The sequence below is a fragment of the Bombus pascuorum genome, unplaced genomic scaffold (assembly GCF_905332965.1).
Source record: "Bombus pascuorum unplaced genomic scaffold, iyBomPasc1.1, whole genome shotgun sequence".
Taxonomy (NCBI): domain Eukaryota; kingdom Metazoa; phylum Arthropoda; class Insecta; order Hymenoptera; family Apidae; genus Bombus; species Bombus pascuorum.
Window position 1 is genome coordinate 193,779 of NW_026869745.1, and position 21,646 is coordinate 215,424.

Consider the following 21,646-nt stretch of genomic DNA (forward strand, 5'->3'; position numbering starts at 1 on the left):
TCGTCCAAGCAATCAACAAGTAGAACAACCACTCTACCCGTAAATCAATCAGTTTCTAAGGTATAACCGCATACATCGAGAGCTGCATACTGACGAATAAAGTCGCTTAATCCAACGAATTCATCGAGAGACATCGTAAAGTCGGGTAGAATTTCTCTGTAACACATTAATTGTACGTATCGCCAAATACTTTGTGACGTTTATATTATTGTATAAGTGATTGTTGAATATAGACGATATATCAACCTGTTAACACAGTGTTAACAGGTTTCATTCATTAAACCACCCCTGTTACGTTAACCGAAACAAGGGGAACGACTATTTCGCGGCATCGATTAACCGAATCGTAGCGAGAATTTACGCCTCCCGTCGGACGCGTTTTCCTCGCGACGGCGTCTCTCCACGAACGGTTGTAACATTTGGTCCTTCGAGCCGGATTCAGTGGTGAGTGAAAAGTGCACACCAGTAACACTCACTAAAAAATATTATTATTATGCGTTCCACATATGTAAGTGTATATACCGATATAAGTTTAAAAGACAATTTGGCTTTCCATCAATTTTTTTACCGATTCGAAAACGATAATATATTATCTGAAAATTCTCGTTCAACCATGATTCAGTTTTTTCGTGTATTATGTACGCAAAGTAATTCCAATCTGTATTGTTTTTCGTCCGAAAACCGGGTCGTTTAGTGTTTACTCGCATGAGAGTATTCGTCGCTGTCAGACGCATTAGCCAGATATGTAGCCCATCGGTTTCAAAGAACGTTATTATTTCAACCATAAACATGATCACGTATTAACGCAAATACTATCATAGAAAAATCTTTTCACTGTCATAAATACTTAAAAAAGAACATTATACGAAATAACGACATGGAAAATGGATATTACTCACTAACAACTGGAATAAAATCCAATTCTAAATATTCCAAAAGTTATATTATAATAAATTATTATAGTTATATTATATAAAAGTTATATTGTTAGTATATTGGCTAGAAACAATAAATGTAAATATAATAGATTTTTGTTGATACCAATTTCTACCAATGATTAATTTAATTATATTAATTAATATATATTAATTAATATTATTATAGATACGATGTTTTTACGATACTAAGTTTATAGTTTCATTTTTTTCCTGTTACCGTTACTATTGAAAAATTGTTGCTTATATTTTTATCTACATATGTAATCAAAACATAAAAGATATAACTTAGAAAAAACGAAGCTGGCACCCCGCTGGGGGTAGCCACCCACATGCTATATTTATTTTTTATTTTATTTTATTTTTTTTTCTTCACCAACGAGATATAACACTTTACCAAATGTCCACAAGGACAAATTGTAAAATAACCAAAATAAAATAAAAAACTAATCACATAAAAACAAAAAAAAACAAAAAAAATATGTAATCAAACATTAAATATTTTGCAAAAAGCTATAAGTTTTCATGTTCATGTTAGCATAGATAATCTGTAATAGATGAATGCATATAATCTTCTGAAAAATTGTTATACTACCTAAAATAGCTAGAAAGTTATTGAAATCTTATTTATTAAATGGTAAACAGGATCTCTAATGTAATTATTACTATACATACTTATTTCATTCAAAAATACATAGATCTTAATATATATGTAAATACATAATAAAATATATACAATAAATGTTTTTAGTTCTTTCAATAATTTTATTATTATTTATATATGTATATTCATTTAGTATTACTTACTGCAGTATTATTTCAATCTCAAACGTATGTTTCAAATAATATATACAGGGTATATCCTGTAAGTTTAACCGCCAATTTTCAAATATTTCTGATACTCAAGTATTTCTGAGCGGCATTTCCTACAATTTCTGGAAGGAATGTTTTGCACAAAAGTTAGATAATTTTCGATCAACTACATGTTTGTAAATTACAAATTTTTTTCCGATAAAAAGTTGAGATCGTCATGATTGATTATGATTCTGAGATCATTTTGAGATGATCTTGAACTCAGAAATTTAAGTTTAACAAGTTTAAGTTAACAGTATTAGTTCATTCTAACGTGTAATGATGTAGTACAAGACAATATTATTATAATCGTTGGATAAATTTAAAAACTTATTCATTTGGCAGTATTAGTCTTATATCTAATATATGTTTTAATAGAAATGGGATAATTTTCCATATCATATTTGTAAATCGGATTTGTAAATCTGAAGGTCATCTAAAAGTCATAGTATTGTAGGACGTTGAATTCGTCTTGACGTTAGCTGCTACTCTGTGGAGTCCAAAATGCCATTTAAAAACTTAAGGTCGCCTTGACTTTTTATTTAAAAAATAATTTTTTGGATATTTTTAATGCTCAAACGTGTATCAGACCGAAAATTAAATAATTTTTATCAATAATATTAGCAATTTTTGTTAATCGTCGGAAATATGTGAAAATGATTCGTCCAAAGACATACAAAATATATCTCTTAGTTGAATAGCATGTACTTGAACATAAGACGTAAATATTTACAAAAAAAAATAGATGAAAGAAAAGGAAAACTGCCGAAACCCGGGGTCGAACCGGGGACATCTAGATCTTCAGTCTAACGCTCTCCCAACTGAGCTATTTCGGTTTGTAATAAAGGCGGTTCCATTTAATTTCAAAATTATATATATTCAAATTAATCAACTTTTTAACATTTATAAAATATAAATAATATATTTTTTATGTGACAAATGTAACATCAGCATATCGTTAATACAAATGTGTCTTATTTCAGTATAAAGTACATTTTAACTATTGTTTTGAAGTTGATTCACTTTTTGTTGCACGTTTGAAAACAACATAACCTATATAAATAAATTAATTATTTGTAAAAATATATTAAATTAATTGTTTGTCGTATAAATTCCTCTTAGTATCTTATAACACATTCGACGTTAATACTAATTTTATTCCGTTTCCAGAAAAATTTGTACGCAATGTTATGATTACATTCATTATAGTTACATTCATTAATAGACTGAAAGAATCACTGAACTATACTTATATCTGTTGAATGTTAGTAATAGAAGAGTAAGTCTTCTACATAGCGTAGAAGATCGGAGCATAAACTAAGGTAAACTCACATAATTTTCTTACAAATTAAAAATTTCCCGTTTCGTAAATTGATTAATTAATTTTACAAAAACTAACAAACGAATCGATTTGAAATTTCGTATCCTATTTTGATATGACTGATACCATAAAACCTCAATATTGTATGACAATTTTAACTAACGTTATAAACGACTTAAGAAAAAAATCTTTGCACTATCTACTAATGTATAGCATAAAAATTGTAAACTTATCGTTACGTAACGAGTCTCATTTTATAGATAATTTTATTATCTACAATCTTCTACTGACACTTTTTCACGTATGATAAATAATTTTTAAGATACAGAGGAAATGTAAGAAAAACTCCCGTTTTTTTTTATTTAATCGATATGACGTTTATAAAGGAGTGCCGACACTTCTAGCAGCAAAATGACGTTCGGTCCCGCGCGATTCTTCTGACGATGGATATAATAGCACGTACATGTTCCGTATACTTTGTAGTTGCAGGCGACTGACTTGTCGAGGTGAGTCGCAATTTTAGAGTCGCGCGCGATCCTTAATCGCGGTAGTACGAATAAAAATTGTGCAATATTCGGCAATGGATTTTATAATCGCGTGGCTAGTCGCAAATGGAAAGCACGCTTCAGACGGCAACGTTGGAAGACCCGAAAAATAAAGCTCTTCTGTCTCACAAAAGAAAGATACGTACATATGTGTTTCCTTATTCTTTCAAATTTTGGCGCTGCTGCGCCAATTTACGGCTATTAAAATATGGAGAGGACTTGGAGAGGTATTATAAGGAACTTCACTTTTCTAATATTCACGTAATTGCTCTACACGTGTGATACTCGCCAGAGATCTAGGGCATAAGATTTTCACACTGCGCTTCTCTCTTTTCTCTCAACGGAGTCCTAGGCCATCGTACAACGCTCGCATACATACTATGAAGGGGATACATACTTGTGTGTGGTTGTGCTATACGTTACCTCCCTCTCGCACGTACAATACAAATGTACCATATGCCGCTCTTAGTTTGAAAAACCTGACTATGAAGTGGGAAAGGTGACAAATGATGAAATGTTGTCAACACTGGTAACGAGTCAACAGTTCAGTACTTTCCTCGGAATCTTGAGGGAGAAAAATTACCTAGAGAAAATAATAACAAATTTGTTAAGTTTATTAATATATTCACATAGTAGACCGTAGACGATACATTTTATGTCTCATGAGACATGCGACATGCCGCGAGACCAAGCACCGAATTTCATATTTTATAGTTGGACATAGATACACAACTGTCTTGTAACTATACTATTATTATCAGTACCAGAAATGCGCTCGGTTGCCGTCGATCGTTTGGTAGCCGACATATTATCTTTGAAGAGAAAGCTTTGCATATAGTAAGTATCTATACTAATAAATTACATGTATGTCTTTAACATTATTATTTTGTATAGTGCTTCTCCCTATAATATATATTAATATATAATATAAAATTTAAAATTTATTTCTGGTGACTTAAAGGACATAAGTATAACTTGTATGGCTTGTGTATGGCTGTGCATTACGTTATTTGCAAATTAATTTAAGTTTTTGGAATTATCGTAATATCGAATGATTATTCTTAGGAAGAAAATTACTCTGTACATGCACATATCTTAAGTTGCTAAAAGTTAAATTACAAAGTTAAATTACATGTAATGGATTAATAGTGTACGATAATTAAAAAGAGTGTCATTTTTTATAAATTACGAAAAAGTTACTTATACCTGAACTAAGAAATGTCATAAATATCATAAAACGGAAGCAGAAGAAATAACATTGAAAGAGAAAATGAGAAAGAGTAATATTTTAAACGTAAAGGTTAGATGTTAAATTCTACTCAAATCAAATAAAATATTTAATTAAATATAAAAAAAAGTTAAAGTATTTACTTAGTTATGTTTATTCCAAATTGTTTGTTTCGATATAATTTTTGCAAAATATTAAAGAATATATACTTGCGTAAATAAGAATATTACTTTCAAAGTCGAAACAATCATATAAACATTGATGTAGGAGCATTATAAATTCATAATTTTATTTTGTATACTTTGTTTCAGATAGAGAAATGAACATCTTTTTGCCCATTAGCAGTTGGTAGATAATGGTATTATATCATGAGACGTAATTTGATATGCCAGTTCCGTTAGATGGGAACACTATCTGCTTCGCATGTATATACAAGTTTCCGGTGAACCAAAATAAGAAGAGAAACCTTTGTTTGAGTTAATGAATTAAAAACTATTTGAAAGTGATCTGTGGAACAGTATAATTCAGAGAGATGAGGACCGAAGTTACAGAGTCACAACCTTTCAAAAACTTAAAAGAATTATTCGATAACGTGGGTAATTTGAAACCATGACCGGAAATTGGAGAACTACGAGATTCAACTGATTATGTGTACAGTGGTTTAGAAATAAGCGCAGGAAGAACGCGGTTAGAAAAATTGGATAGAGAAGTACATCCGAAAACGTTGCTCTGTCATGATATGAAAGGTGGCTACCTAGAAGACAGGTAATAGAAATCACTATATTTATTAATTCATATATTATACATAATATACCCGTGATTTTTCAGATTTATATATGGATCAGAATCTTATGATTCTTACCTATTTTATCACTGGAGTGTTATTGACACTTTTGTGTATTTTAGTCATCATTTCATAACTGTGCCCCCTTTTGGATGGATTAATGCAGCACATAATCATGGTGTAAAAGTTCTTGGTACTGTAATTACGGAAAGAGAAAGGTATCTGGGATGTTATACTTGAATCTCAGGAAGAAGTAAGAAGATTTGCAGATGCACTAATACTTGTTGCAAAATTTTATAAGTTTGATGGCTGGTTATTAAATATTGAAAATACCATTAAAAGTGAGCAAGTTAATAATTTAATTTATTTTGTAAAATATCTAACAGAAAATATTCATGAAGCAATTAGAAATTCTGAAATTATATGGTACGATGGCGTAACCAATGAAGGAAAATTAAATTGGCAAAATAAGCTTAACAGTAAAAACATGTAAGCTTATTACACTCTTATACTTTTACAATTGTTTCTGTTTGTAAATTTTATTTAATGTTCTGAATACAATGTTTCAGAGATTTCTTTTTAAACTGCGATGCCATTTACTTGAATTATAACTGGATGAAATCAAAATTGAAAAACAGTTTGGCACTTGCAAAAAATCACAGCAGAGATATTTATGATATTTATGTAGGACTTGATATTTGGGGAAGAGGTTGTCCTGGCGGTGGTGGATTTAATTCATCATATGTAATTACAATATTACTTATTTTATTGTAGCATATAATATAATATCGTTTAATATTTCATTAAACCATTATAATCTACAGGCTTTACAAAAAATACGACACGAAGGACTTTCTGTTGCACTTTTTGGTCCAGGTTGGACTCACGAATTTTTCGGATCTAAGACATTCCAAGAAGTAGAAGATCTATTTTGGGCACAGTTGTTTCCTTATTTATATGTTCATGTATCTATCTACGAAGAAGAGGTATTCAAAACATCATTTTGCCGTGGCAGTGGTAGCATGTATTATCGCTGTGGTCAGGTATGTCAAATTTTGACAAACACATTATTTTTAACAAACTGAATTTATCATAAAAGATATAACTTAGAAAACACGAAGTTGGCACCCTGCTGAGGGTAGCCACCCACATGCTATATTTATTTTTATTTTATTTTTTTTATTACCAATGAGATATAACACTTTACCAAATGTCCTTCATGACAAATTGTAAAAACCAAAATAAACCATAAAAAAAAAAAAAAAAAAAAAAAAAAACTGAATTTATTACATGAATATATTATAACTGAGATGCACATATTTTATGCAGGCACTATATGAAAGGGATGGAAACAGATTTAAACACAAACCATTTTACAATTTATCCCTGCAAAATCCACAAATTTCAGTACCTATACCGCACATGAAATTTACATCATCGCCTCAACTTCCAGAACCGAAAAGTGAAAACGATCGAAATGAGTGTTCAGAAGAACCGATACATTATGTTTATGAAACGAGGAAGAATGTTGTTCGAGTATTAAAAAATGTTGTAAATATTGAAAATAAAATGCCAATGCTATATGTAAATAGCTTCGAATTTTGCAGCGAGTTCTCTTTCAGAGGTGGTGGTTGCATAGAATTAACTACAAATGATCTTACAACTAGGTCATATCACAGGTGAAGGAGTTATATATTTTGTAATTAAATTTATGATACCTCGCACAATTGTATTTTATATATTAATTATGTGTTTAAATTCATTTACAGACTATTTCTCGTTCACATCGAATTTCAACAAGACATTGTAGCAATCATTGCTTATAAAAAAATGGAGTCGTCCATAGCAAATGGAAGTCAACCCGAACCAATACTAGTTCTCGGCAATAATACAGGCTTAAAATCCATCGTTCATTATAAATCAAGGAATTTGGTTGTCAACTGGAAAAGATGGTAAGTCTACAAAATATAAATTGAAATATTTGTAACATAAAAAACAAGATCACAGAATTTAACAAGTAACCGTGATAGTTAGATATTCGAGATACTATCAACAATGTTTTTAGGTTCAATAACGAATCCGCGGTTAACGGGATAACGAATATACTTTCTTCCAAAGTCTAAGTCGGACTGTTTGCTAAAAACGTGAAATATCCACTGATCGTAAGGACGTTGTTTTACTCGCTGATGAGATCGCACGAGAATGTTCCTCTCCATCACAGTGATGCTACAGAGAAAAACTATGATGGGGTGTGTCTCAGGTCACGAGATGATCGGATTCGTCGAGGACAACCCTCGTTCAGAAAGTGAGGGAAATGAACGTTGCCGTTAATTGGTTAATTTCTATGTATTTACTTAAAATTCTATATAAGAGTTGGTCGCAAATAATCTGTTAATTAAAACAGAAATTTCTATGTTGGTGGTTAGAGAAAGATGCTAGCCGCCATTGAAAGAAAGTTGCTAGCGGGAAACGTCGTTCGTGAGGAAAGCAGATCTGCCGTATCTTCCGGACTGTTAGGATAAAGACTGTTTGTCAATTTGAAGGACCTTAGTCAATTAAATCCTAAAATTTATAGCGGGTCCTCAGGCTAGCTGAACATATACTGTGAATGATGCATCGACATCTGGCAATCATGTTGCGGGAATAATTGGGTCTGTGTGTGGCGAGCCACGGGGCAAAGACGGTTGGAATGTTTACTGCTGGATGTCGGTACAACTGTTTCTTTTTAAGGAGATCTATGCAATTCTATACCTCTGTTAGGTAAAACGTTCATCCCGTGACCGCGGCTACGTTCGGCGACTAGTGGTCGCCTCGAGCCCAAGCTCATTATCGCAAATCTCGGACGATTATAATCGGTTTAATTCACAAAGATTTATAAGGACTAAAGATTTATAAAGATCAGTTTAATTTATAAAGATTTCTGATGACTACAGATTTATGATGATCGGTTTAATTTATAAAGATAGTGTTGGGAAATTTTCCAAAGAATTCCAAGGGGAAGGCCCGGTGTCCTTTCATCTTCTACATATATATGCAATTGGTTACATGCTACAAACGGACTAATTACAATTAGCAATAGTTATTACCATTAATAGCTATTATTCAATATAAGGAACGTGTTGAAATTACATGATTCTCAGGAGCATATAATTTTAAGACTATTTTTCATTGTGCTATGCTCTTGGGATCTGCCATTTTAAAGTACGATAAACTAGGGCTCGAGCTTAAATACTTAGAACTACGACATAAGACAAAAAATACAGTTTTTAACTTCTAAGTTAAGAAAACGAAATTTTCGAATGAAAGTATATTGCATTACGTGAAATTTTGAAATATTTACAAGACTTTTCGTTTGCATATTTTAAGAACTTATATAACAGTAAAAGAAAAGCATCTATTTCAATGTCGAAAATTAAGCAAATTAAATGAGAGGAAATAGTTGATAAATTATGATCTTATGTTGAACTGTTAGTTTCAGTTTCTTTCTATAAAAGGCTTCATGTGGTGCTTTTAACAAAGATAGTTGTGGTATTATCTTAAATTTCAAATCGTAAATGGAGATATATTAAACCTTTAGTTTGAAAATTAATTTGAAGTTTTTACAAGGTGTCTTTAAGTTCATAATCTTTTTTAACTGTTGCATAAATGCAAAAAAATATTCTATTTAAAGGACAATTTAAATTGAAAAAAATTCACACAGGAGAATATTAACAATAGTTTTACTATTAATTCTATGTAAAAAGAGGAAGTAAACAATATTCAAATTATTGATTTATGTAAACTTATTTTTATTCGTTTTCTGAAATTACATAAACTTTTCTAAATTCTATAAAATAAAAATCTTTTTCAATGGAAGAACATTTTAACAAAAAGAGTCTCTTAGATTTACAGAATATACAGAAAAATGTTGTATGTTGCTGATTTTCCCAACAAAATCATACAATGCATAGAAATGCCAATATAGTCTGATGTGTGATCTCGAAATTCTAAAAGCGTCGAAAAAGTCACGTTCGTATTAATGTTCGTAATACTATATTCTTTCTATTTAACATGAAATTTTCCTTTTTGTTGTCAGTGTTTACCGAACGAACATGAGGACTGTGAACGAAATTGGTATATCTTTTGCGAGGAGTAACGTCTGCTATCTGGGAAAGATCGTCCTCAAACAAAAGCATCGACACCTGGACGGTAAGTCTGCTTCTCGTACTTTATACTGTCGCTCGCATTTCGCGTTCCCTCGATAAATGTACGTAGCAGGTGGATTGCGTCACAGTAAAAGTGTATTACCAGAGGACGAGGGTTTCGACCGTGTAAAAACCGTTCTCCGACTATCAGACCTGGCTACAATCATCTTTTAATCTTTGAGAACCACTCTAGTGAAAGGAATACTAACGTTTCACCATAGGATGTCTATCCAACATATCTTATCGCTCAATATTTCATGGGTCGGCTTCGTGATTATAGGATAAGCCCATTTCTCATTGGTCGACCCTACATTATTATGGGATTAGATCGAGATGGCGAAGTTAATCCTCGTTAGTTTTCCTTCTCTCGCTTTTTCTTTTTTTGCTTATTTATGCACAGACGCACGAAAACATTTGAACAGTCATGCACATATTTTTTGATATTACATATTATGCGTGTTGTACGAAACATTTTGAAATTCCGTTAAAACTGTTATGAGATTCGACTATTATTTTTATATTGGTGAAGTTTGAAGCGAATCTGAAAAAATATATAAAAATTACAAGATACCTAGTACAAGTATACATATATTTTGTACAGATCACAAGAATACTTAAGCAAGAAATTATTTATTACTAGATTCTGGATTTTTATGCAAATTGATATTTTTGGGAATGTAATTAAGAAAAGTAGAATTTATATAGAAAATTGTGTAATTATTTAGAACGCTGCTGTTTTGGATTTCCATAATTTTTTCATATGTTGTAGAAATCAACATTTTTAACAACTTTTTACTGCCGGACTCTTGTAGTTTTCAAGATATTTTCCTTTTTTTTTTTCTTTTTTTTTTATTTTATTTTATTTTATTTTGGTTTTTACAATTTGCCCTGAAGGACATTTGGTAAAGTCTTATATCTCATTGGTGATAAAATGGCCTGATAAAATGATACCTAATTCTAACCTATACATATAAACTATAAACAAAAGATGAGAATTAGGTTTGGGTTAGCTGTTATTTTATTGGATTAGACTTCACAGCGGTCGACAATCAGCATACGTTGTCTCGGGCGCATAATCGTGCAATAGGTACAATTCACTGTAATATCGACAGATTTTTGCAAATGTCTCGGATATTAAGACCGAGCAGCGGTTATACGTGCAGGAAAAAGTTGTTTAGAATCATGAGCCCGACAATATATTAAAAAAGCATAAAAATTCAAGACGGCGGCAGCTTTCTAAATAATTACCATGAATTGTTTTAAGTATCAAGTATCATGTATATGCCAATAATAGGTAACTTGTTTAATTTTTCTTACGACTTTGTTTTATTAAATTCCTTTAAGGTTTCCTTATGGTTGATTATATCATTTAGGTCAGGAAGCAAAACTTCGATAAAGCTCTGTATTCGTAATAAATTAAATTCGGGATCTGCTGAAATGGAGGAAGAATTTAAAGCGTGCGCTACTTGAAATATCAGCGAACAAACAATTTTAGAACCGGATAATTCTTGCAATATTTGTTGTAGATATTTACTTTAGAAAATGTTATTTGGATAATATTTTTGATTCAAATTTTATTTCTGGCGGTTATGAGCCTTATCTTTATAAAAAACAGAAATATTTACGTATATGTGTATACTTGTTTATGTATATATTGATAATATCTGTAGAATTTTGAACAGTCGTAATGTCGTGACAAAAGTGTCATCAACTAATCTGTGCGCTGTGTTTCACTTTTTTATTCCTGTTAAATTAAATTACATCTTCGAGTAAATTTTAGCAATAAGCAATAAGCTTTTCCTTTAAGATATAGTACCTATGAGATAGGGAGGGGTTAGGTTACACAGATTGTACGATTTTCTTTTTCAGTTACAGTTTTTAATTACAGCAGCTCAGGTATTTACTTAACTCTTTCGTTTCTATGGCTGAAATATTTAATAAATGGTCGAGATAATATTCCTCGGGTGACACTGTGGAGGAGATATCTCGTGTAACTATTTATCAAAACGATGCAAAACGTGTAAATTGGATTGCCGTATCTGTCTCCGATTGTTCATCTAGTTCCAACTTGAAAAACTTAGATATTCTTTATTTCCCCGAGAACTGTTGGATTAAGGAAATTGATTGGAGATGATCGTTTGTTTGATTTTAAAATATAACAATTTTAACACTAGGTTTACGCACATTTCGAATGCGTCAAATAGACGCGTATAGATATAGGTATACTACACAGAAAGCTTGGAAACTGGAAAGCTTTGCAAAAAATGAATTTCGATATACATTTATATTGCTAAATGGATGAAAGTTAATGGGAGAGAAATGTAAATGGCTCGTGTAATTTTCCGCATGAAATTCGAAATACGTCGAAATGACGTCTCCCGTAAATTATATCACTTCGATGAGCTACTAAAATTACAAGCGTTTATGCGTTTTGATTGCACCGAACCGTTTCAGTATAGGTTTAACTCTGATTTCGTTTGCATCCGTCTGAAAGTGGTTTGTACAGGACGCATATTGATCGGTTGCCGTGTACACCGTTAATTTTCCAATCAGCGGCATTTTGAATATAGCGACGACATTTGCGCTTTAGTCGCGTAAATGAACTATGGACGACTTGGTTACGATGGATTAATATCCGAATATTAATATTAGGTGAAAATATTATCATAAAATCGGACAGTGTATATTTAAAATTACGAAAGTAAACTATTTCGTTTAAAACAATATTTTAGTGCATTAAATATAAATTTTATTCAAAGTTATAGAATAATTTTTATTTCTTCCAAAAATGAAATTTAGTATATTCTACATTGTGTACTGCCGTATACACCGGTTAATAGCTAAATATTGTATCAATATCGTTTTCAATTTGGGATTTAATATACGTATCAATGTTTTCAATATAGAAATTCAATATAAAAATGAAATGGTAACTGCAGAAACCGAGAATTGGTAATTAAAAGAATAAATGCTATTATTTTCAAGCGCTACGTTAACAGGTTTCATTTACGGAAAAATTTCCAGTTAAGAGGAATATTTTCCATTATTTATATTTATAAAAGAGGGATTTAAAAATTACCTCAGTGGTAGAACATGTTCCAGGAACGAAACAAATGGTATATACTCGTCAATGAATGTAACTAAATTTTTACATTTTAAAAATTCGACGTTACTTGTCGAATGATGTACATACGTACATACATATGTACATACGTATACAATACTTATATACGTATATTTGCAAATACTATAATTAATTTAACCGAGGTTGATTCTTTTTGTAAATTTTTAATTCATTAATTGTAGACGTTTCTGGTTCAGAAATGACCTAGTTATCAACAGGTTAACAATTTTCTATCTGCCTTGGCCAGTATGAAATTATTCGAAATTTGATTTTTAATCATATCCATCGGCACACTCGGTGCGTGAAAAAAGCAATCGCGTGAAGCTTAGCCGGGCAATCGATGCGTTCCAATGATTTGTTGCAGCATGGTCCAATACCGTTTAAACCGTAACCGACAATAATCAACAGTTTCACTGACCACGATGATAAAGTTAACGCCAGCAATTTTCGGGCGTGCACCAGACACTAATAGCTGTCATCCATTACGAGCTCTGATGTTCTCGAAGTGAACAGCCACGGGCCGGTTACTCGTTTGTTTTAACAGTCACATCGCGAACGAGCAACGCAAATTACGTTCTGCTTGCCGTGTGTCACAATAACAACTATTTGTAATCGAAGAATGCGACCGGCTCATTGATATTCCTGCGGTTATCGAGTCGAATTTTTCTGCGGTTCTACCTGCTGTTACAGTTTGCATTATAATATTTCTTTCTTTCTTTCTTTCTTTTTCTTTCTTTTTCTTTCTTTTTCTTTCTTTCTTTCTTTCCTTTTCTTTCTTTCTTTCTTTCCTTTTCTTTTCCTTTTTCTCTCTTTCCTTTGTTCACCATGTATGTTTTGCTTGTCAGTTACGTCAAGTACTACTTACACACAGTGGCTCATGAAAGTTTTCCGACATTTACCATAGAACATTTTTATAGATATGTACGTTGTACATGTTATGACACTGCTGACGTTTATGCAAATGTGCTTTTTTATAGAATGCAAATAGGAGAACGAAATTAATAAATAAATAATAAATAAAATGAAATATATAAAGATAGAAGTTTGTTAGAATGATTAGCAGACTATAAAAATGTATTGTTTTATTTCACGTTCTTTGTATGATGCATGTTTTGCATATTTATGTATAAGGCCATATGCAAACGTATCTATCACGTATTTATGTGACGTATTTATCTCGTCGAACGTTGTTACGACCGTTTGCGGAGAGACGCGGCCGCGGAGAGACGCGGTCGCGGGGAAAACGCGTCAGCGAGAGGGGTAAATTCTCGCTACGATTCGTGTAATCGACACCGCGAAGTAGTGGTTCCTCGTGTTTCGATTAGGATAACCGGAGCGGTTTAATGAATTTATCACTGTGTTAATAGGTTAAAATATCGTCTATATTCAACGATTAGTCATACACTAATATGAGCGTCACAAGAGATAAAAGTCTCTGGAACTCGCGGCCAGGTGGCAACCATACACTCGTCGATACATTGTATTGATATACGACGCCGGCGGACCGCTAGCGACGGTTAGAAACACGACATTGAAGGGGCGCCGTGACAATGTGCGAACATCTGGTTGCCAGTCTGCCCGCGGTAGATGATCCGGTCGATGAGGGTGTCATTCGACGTAACAACCGTTATGCGTAATTTAAAAAATCTAATGATTCCACAAGAAGATAATAAATATGGCTTTGATTATTAATTTGTCATTTATCTATATATTTTAGTAACATTCGTGAATTGTTGATGTAAATCGACAAAATCGTCCACATGTTGCGACTTACATATATTCTATTTGCTATACGTAACATTTTGAAGTTTCGCCAATATTGTAATAAAACACAAATATATCGTGACTACGCTGCTCAAATTTGTAACGAGTCTGAAAATCTATATAGAGGTTACAAAAATTATTATATTATTATAATATAATAATATAATATAAGTTATTGCGTCTATGCTGTGCTGGTTTTGTCGTTGACTTTGATCGGTTATAGAAGTTTTTGATCAAAGGATGACCCTAGTTAATAGGTTAAAATTCATCAGAGTCTTGATACAGAAAGTCATGCATAGTAAAAGTAAAATTCATTTCGCATGTGAGACGATAAACGGTACCAAAATCGTGTTACATCGCGCGATCGAACCTATTATAAAACGGCGTATGATGACGTACTATAGGAAAATAATGGTTCGTTATCTCGATACTAGATGCTCGTTTGACAGGAACTATAATACTTTTAAAGTCTTTGATACGGTGTTAAATTACGTCAACGATGGCCAGCTCGTCGATTCACGGAATGTATAATCTTCGACAGCGAGGATCGGCTCTGTTATGGTCGGTAAAGCGAAAGAATATCGTCTCTAGTCCTTAAGGTATTGCATAAACGTTCTTTCGCAACTATTCTAAACATCAGTAGCTTGGACGTTTCTTTTGAAGCGTGCCTCCTCGACCGTGTTTGCGGCGGACGATCGATAACTTCCCCCTTCCGTCATCCATACCGCGTTGGCGCATCCTCCAGCTTCTATTCGCGCGTAGGAAGCAACACAGTGAGGGTTGAATTACGGTAGAATTTTACAAGTGAGTGTTGAATTACGGTAGAATTTTACAGGAATTATCAGAGGGTTCGGTACTTCCTGAAAAAATTTCTTTTTTTCTTTTTTTCTTCTTTTTTCTTTTTTTCTTTTTTTTTTTTTTTTGCGTTCACTTATTCGCGTGGTTCGCAATTTCTGTAGTACATTTATCGATAATTATAAAAATATAAGTAAATATTACTAGCATTGATATCGCGAAGTCTTTGTAACAGTTGAGAGCAACATATATATAGTGTATATATTATCTACATATCTATATATAACTTGTTCCTATTTATTATACTATTTTCGTCTTTTTTTCTACACATCTACTTACGCATCTGGTCGTCATATTGTAAGAATCATATGACATTGCTGAAAAACTGCAACAGTCAGTTTTTATATACTACTTTCAAATCCGGTCAATCATTGACTACAGATACGAAAAATCTGCAATTTGTGCACTAAGATTTGAAATTGGAAAGAATAAACAGGCAAAATGTACGTATATGTCTAACTTATAACCAATGGATCTGTCTATTATAATACGATAATAGGGAGACTATAACGAAAATAATGTACGCATAGAAATGTATTCAGATCCATAAGAATGATGACTCTAAAATTAACAATTTCCATAATAGGATATAATAGGAAATAATGTCATAATCAATAATGTTCAATTTTAAAGACGTAAAAATTGAAGAGACGATATACAAATATTTGAAACATTCAAAGTGTAGTATTTTTTATAGTATTTAGCAGGTGTATACGTATAAAAGGGATAACGTAAAAATATTTATTAATATAATATAATATAATATAATATAATATAATATAGAAAAATAATACGCAAATATTAGATACGTATAAATATTATAATACTATGCACATATGGAAATTAGACTTGTGAAAATTTATGAAAATTTATGAAAAATCTTATGAAATTTAGCGGAAAGATAAAAACTAAATTAAAAGTAGCGAGGAGCAAAAATAAATTACATTGGCGGTTTAATATCTGAGAGGATTACGTGTATTGGTTTTGCAGCGGTATTAATTTTCTCTGGTTTTACGTTGGACTAAATTTTCTGATGTGTATGCTCCCATATTTGATCGAAAAACACATTCCTCTCTTTCTGCAAATAATTATTCTGATTTTAAATTTGTTTATCTGTTTACTCTTCTCGTCGGAAGATTTATTGAAATGTCCTTAGCGGTAACTAATGAAATTTTAAAACGGGAATATCCGTTAGAAACGTATAAATTTCTCACAACAGCATGGCGTACATTTTGGCCAATTTTATTATACATTTTTCAACAAGGATAAAGGGTTATTTCTCGATAATAAGACACGACATAATTATTTCTATTTCACTTCTATTGGGTCAACGATCAAATAATTTCCTTTGTGCAGCATTTCAATTGCTACGTACTATTTTACACAGTCCTATAATGCGTACTTTATCTTCTAGCTATGAATTCTTTAAACACTGTCGCAAAATATTAAACGACAACAGTTTGTGTGGCACGTTATTTGATGATTGTCAAATAAATAGAAATTGTAAATGTCTAAAAATAAATCAATTTATGTCGAAACAAAAAATTAAATATTTCGTTCCAAAGCTTCAATGAAATTTCAGTGAAAAGTAATTTGAATTTCCCTGGAAATATCGACAATTCTTACACTTTGTATTTAAAAATGTTTGACAGAATTTGCGCGTAATACGTACGTCATTGATGGAAAGAGAACAAAAATTGGTTACTTTTTATAAGGATGAACAACATTCTAAACGGCTAGGTTAAATCCTAGTTTGTTAAAAGTCTTTCTGAAAGTTAAATTTCAGTTTGTTGTAGAAATAGGCTGATTTGTTTCATTGCACTTACATCCGTCACATTTATTTATCTATATTCTACGTTTTATCCGTTTTTAATTTGTTAAAAATTCACATATATATGATAAACGATCGTGACATTAAAGTATACTATATAACAAAATCTGTGCATGTTATTATTAATAACATACGTCGTATAAAGTGTAGAACATCAATTAAAATTATAATATTCTGAAATTAAACATGTGTCTAAACCAAATTGTAATGTTTACGTAGGATTTCGCTCCTATGTATTTGGATATGTTAATTGATTTGTCTTGACAATGCACGAATGTTACTAAAACGTATGAATTAATCATCTTTCATAATCCTGTTGTGGAATAATTATTCATTTAAAACTATATCAGTGTCGTACTGATTGAATTGAATACGTGATTGATCTAGGTGTTAAATAACATTAAATATTATTGCCTCGGTTAATCGCAATATTCTATCTATCAATTTATTCAATCCGTTTCCATCATATCTACTGTATATATAGCTTTATCACCGAGTGAGCTAAAAACAATGGATTCTTTCGGTAACATAACTCTTCCATAATATTTGATAGCTCCGGGCATAACAGGCTGTTATGATATTCAGGGATGACTGTAACAGAGAATAAAGTGGTCCTGGATGTTTATTTGTTCTACCATGTGTTTTAGTAGCATTTGTGTCTTGTTCATACAAATCGACCAAAGTGTGCATTACTCTTAAAAAGTATTAAGACACTTGTTTATTTTTGATGTATATTTTACAAAATTAAGAATAAATTATTATAACTACATTCGTAATTACTTTAGTTTCATATAATAATATATTATGGTCGGATTGAATTAATTTTTCGAAGCTAATACGCAACAATAAAACTGGTGTTTGTAATCGTAAAATATTACAAAACTATTGACGAAGTCTTCAGCTACAAATTTTTTAACTTTTTAATCTTTTGATTATAAATTAGATAAAGAGAAATCTTCCAGATCTCTTTGTAAGTTGTAATTTGACTTCCGATATTAAAATCAGCGATATTTAAATAGCAAATTGTACACGCTAGATGGGAAAATATAATGTTGCTGTTTTTTAATAGATAATTTATTATTATAGTTTGGTGATTGCATAAAAAGGCACACGTGGCTACAGAAACTATCGGCATACCATTCTATTTATTACAGCATTTACATGCTAATTAATTAGGTCAAAATATACTACATTTCATTATCAATATCATTTTCATATCAGTAGTACTTTAATATGGTTACAAAAGTTTGACGAACAAAATCTGAGGGAAGACTGCTTCATTGGAGAATAACAGTATGTGCCAATAGTTTTTTTAATTACTATACTAGACTTCTAATTATAATCATATTTACCATTAATTTCTACACTTCAAACAAATCTAAATAATGTTGTCGCAAATCGTTTCAATTGCCTAGATACATTATCAGCTATCAATGATATCGTCACAGATTACCAACGTTTATGAACTATACTTACGAGCAACGGTACACTGCAACGGAACATTACGATGCAATACCTCTAACCGACCTGTAGTTACAATCTCCGTTTCCCTAAGCTTCAACCCTCGACCTCTGATACTTCCGCCTATCGTTCAACCCCCTCAAATAGGCGATCGACAATATGGAATCGAGACGTATAATGGAAACCGATAGTGCCTATGCGATCATTGCTCCCCCTCGAAAGAATATAACAGCCGTGCCATTTCCATAAAATCTTCGGCATTTGGTGCTTAAGGAGGAGGAACGTTCATATTAACAAGATGAGATCAAATTTTTTCCTGTTCGACCAAGGCGATCTATTGGTTTTATCATGGACGAGGCAGGGAAAAAGCGAGTGAGGTGGAGAGTCGGCTCGTATGCCTCGACCGCGGAAACATTTTCAACGGGACTAGAGCCCCTCTTTGTTCTCGTATCGTGTTGGAGCTTTTACATTCCATGTAACGTAATACGTTTGCTGCGAATAAACGCAGTCGTCGTGTCGCGAAAGTGAAACGTGCCTGGTCAACAAATCGATCGGTAGATACAATTTGAAATCCGCTCGGCAAGCGAATCAAATCAGCGCAGAAAAATTAGATTGGGGAGTTAACCAGGAGTTGTAGCATGAGAGACAGAACGTTGAAGCTTGTAAACTGTTTTTCGTGGGATCACGAGAACGTAGAAACGTAACGAATTGAAAGATCTTCAATCTAGTTTACCAAGTTTCAAATTATTTGTCAAAGCTTGACGTTTACGGATTTTGACGTCTTTACGAAGCCAATATTTGGACAAAAATGTTACCCTCTCGAATTATAGATATTAAATTGAAATCTACTGTAAGAATAAAAGTTGATATAAATGCTATTTCATATCGAAAAATTTTATTACACGAGATGGAGCGGTAGTCGCAGTACGACCGGGCAGGGGTGATTCCACGTGGAAAATATGAAAGCAATTTCGTATGGTATTCGTTCGTCTGCGGCTTCGCTTTCAAGAAAATCGACTTTGAAGATTTGACAAATATACCTAAATTTGCTTAATTCCGGATAAGGGTAAATAATCGACAGGGATTTAAATTTCATTTGAAAATAAGTAAAAAAATATAGGAAAAACATAGGAAAATTAAAGTATGCTTGACAAATTTTCAAATTTGATTTTCTCAGAAACGAAGCGTCATATGAACAAATTTTATTGTACAGTTTCGACTTATTTTTTCATGTAGAATCAGCCTGTTTCCGATTGTACTACGACTATCCTCTCCATTTTGCATATATATAACAAATAAATTGTTCTTAGATGTATATCAGCTTTGCCAACCATTTGGTCAGAAATAATCCAAAAATGTTTTTTATCGCCGATAACGCTAGTGATTATTCTTAGTCAAAAAGAATTTCCATCGTCGATGATAGTTATTGAAAATGAAAAAAACTAAGCAAAGTACATCTGTTATCCCGTTGACCGCGGATTCGTTATCGAACATCCATACTTATTATATAGTTATTGTCACATCCATACTTGTGTTAATAAACGTTACCTCGATTGTGTGACAACGATGAATAATTCCTCTGAAGATTCATTATATGCCCCTAACTTTAATCTTGATGATAACCCGACATCACAGAAGTGGGATCAGTGCCGATTGTAACGATGCAACAGCTCGTGACCTATTGTGCGCGAGTTGACCCAGCCGCGAGAACAAAGATCGAGCGGCGGACTTGGAAATTTAACGCTACCACGTTTTAACCCCGGTATCGTGAGCGCCGACCCGGCTGCATGGTGCATAATCGTTAACCTAATGATGAAAGAAAATCCTTTACGAGGCAGCGAGTTATTTTCTGCCTTGAATCGTGCTTTAGAGGGTTCTGCAGCGCATTGGATTACGCAAGTACTGAACGATGAAGAAATTACCTAGCCGGTAATTAATGAACTTTTCATCACGCGTTTTGGTGGCCAAGAGACGGCGACCTCGGCGCTAATGGAGATATACAAGGAAGGACTGTCGAAGAGCGAATCCTCAGGAGCTTACGGTAATCGTCTCCGTTCCCTTCTGAAGACAAGATGGCAAAATTTATTGACGGCCGAAATAATTAATGCCGCCGCTCTTTGCCTCGGCCTACAAGATCGACTCTCCTAACGACTAGCACTCACGAATGACATAGAGACGGAAGATCAATTTCAGAGTGAAATGTGATTTCTCTGCGACGAGGAGAAGCCGACGGCTTCGTCAGAAAGCCCCGGATAAAGTGCCATCACTGTGGCCACTACGGACATCGAATGTCGGGTTGTCGCAAGAGGATAAAATTAGAGCAGGTGAAGAATATACGAAACTCTGATGAAAATCGATCAGCCACATCGTCGACGGTATCTTGCTTCAAGTGCCGCTAGAAGGGATATGTCGCGCCTAATTGTCCGTTATTGTGGAGAAAAAACTACGATTGTAATAACGAACGTCGAGTAGACTCCCGCGTAGAGGAAGATCCAATTGGTAGATTAAATCATCTGGGTGAATCGTTCGAATTTAACATCGTTTCGGGAGCTGAATGCTCACTAATTGAAGAATCCGCAGCCCCAAAATTTTCCGGCAAAAGAATGAGTGATTTAGTAATACTGCGAGGGATAGATAGAAAACACTTGTATTAAATGTACATCACAAATTTTGTTCACAGTATGTATTAATGGTTTTACATGGGAAATCATTTTTCATGTCCTTGCTGATAGTTACTTACTTGGAATATGATATCATGATTG

General features: G+C 32.7%; 1 protein-coding gene and 1 non-coding gene across 2 annotated transcripts in view; one reads left to right on the forward strand and one right to left on the reverse strand.

Moving 5' to 3' along the window:
- Window positions 1-2,550: 2,550 nt before the first annotated feature.
- Window positions 2,551-2,623, reverse strand: Trnaf-gaa (transfer RNA phenylalanine (anticodon GAA)). The gene has a single exon. It is a non-coding gene; the product is annotated as a tRNA-Phe (tRNA).
- A 2,871-nt stretch (window positions 2,624-5,494) lies between these two features.
- The window catches only part of LOC132915810 (uncharacterized), a gene marked incomplete at its 5' end in the record, with an annotated part of 29,044 nt that continues 12,892 nt past the window's right edge, over window positions 5,495-21,646 (forward strand). Inside the window, 7 exon segments of the mRNA XM_060975595.1 lie at window positions 5,495-5,646; window positions 5,710-5,874; window positions 5,876-6,154; window positions 6,607-6,708; window positions 6,976-7,344; window positions 7,435-7,617; window positions 9,741-9,853. Coding sequence (XP_060831578.1) covers window positions 5,495-5,646; window positions 5,710-5,874; window positions 5,876-6,154; window positions 6,607-6,708; window positions 6,976-7,344; window positions 7,435-7,617; window positions 9,741-9,853 — 1,363 coding nt within the window.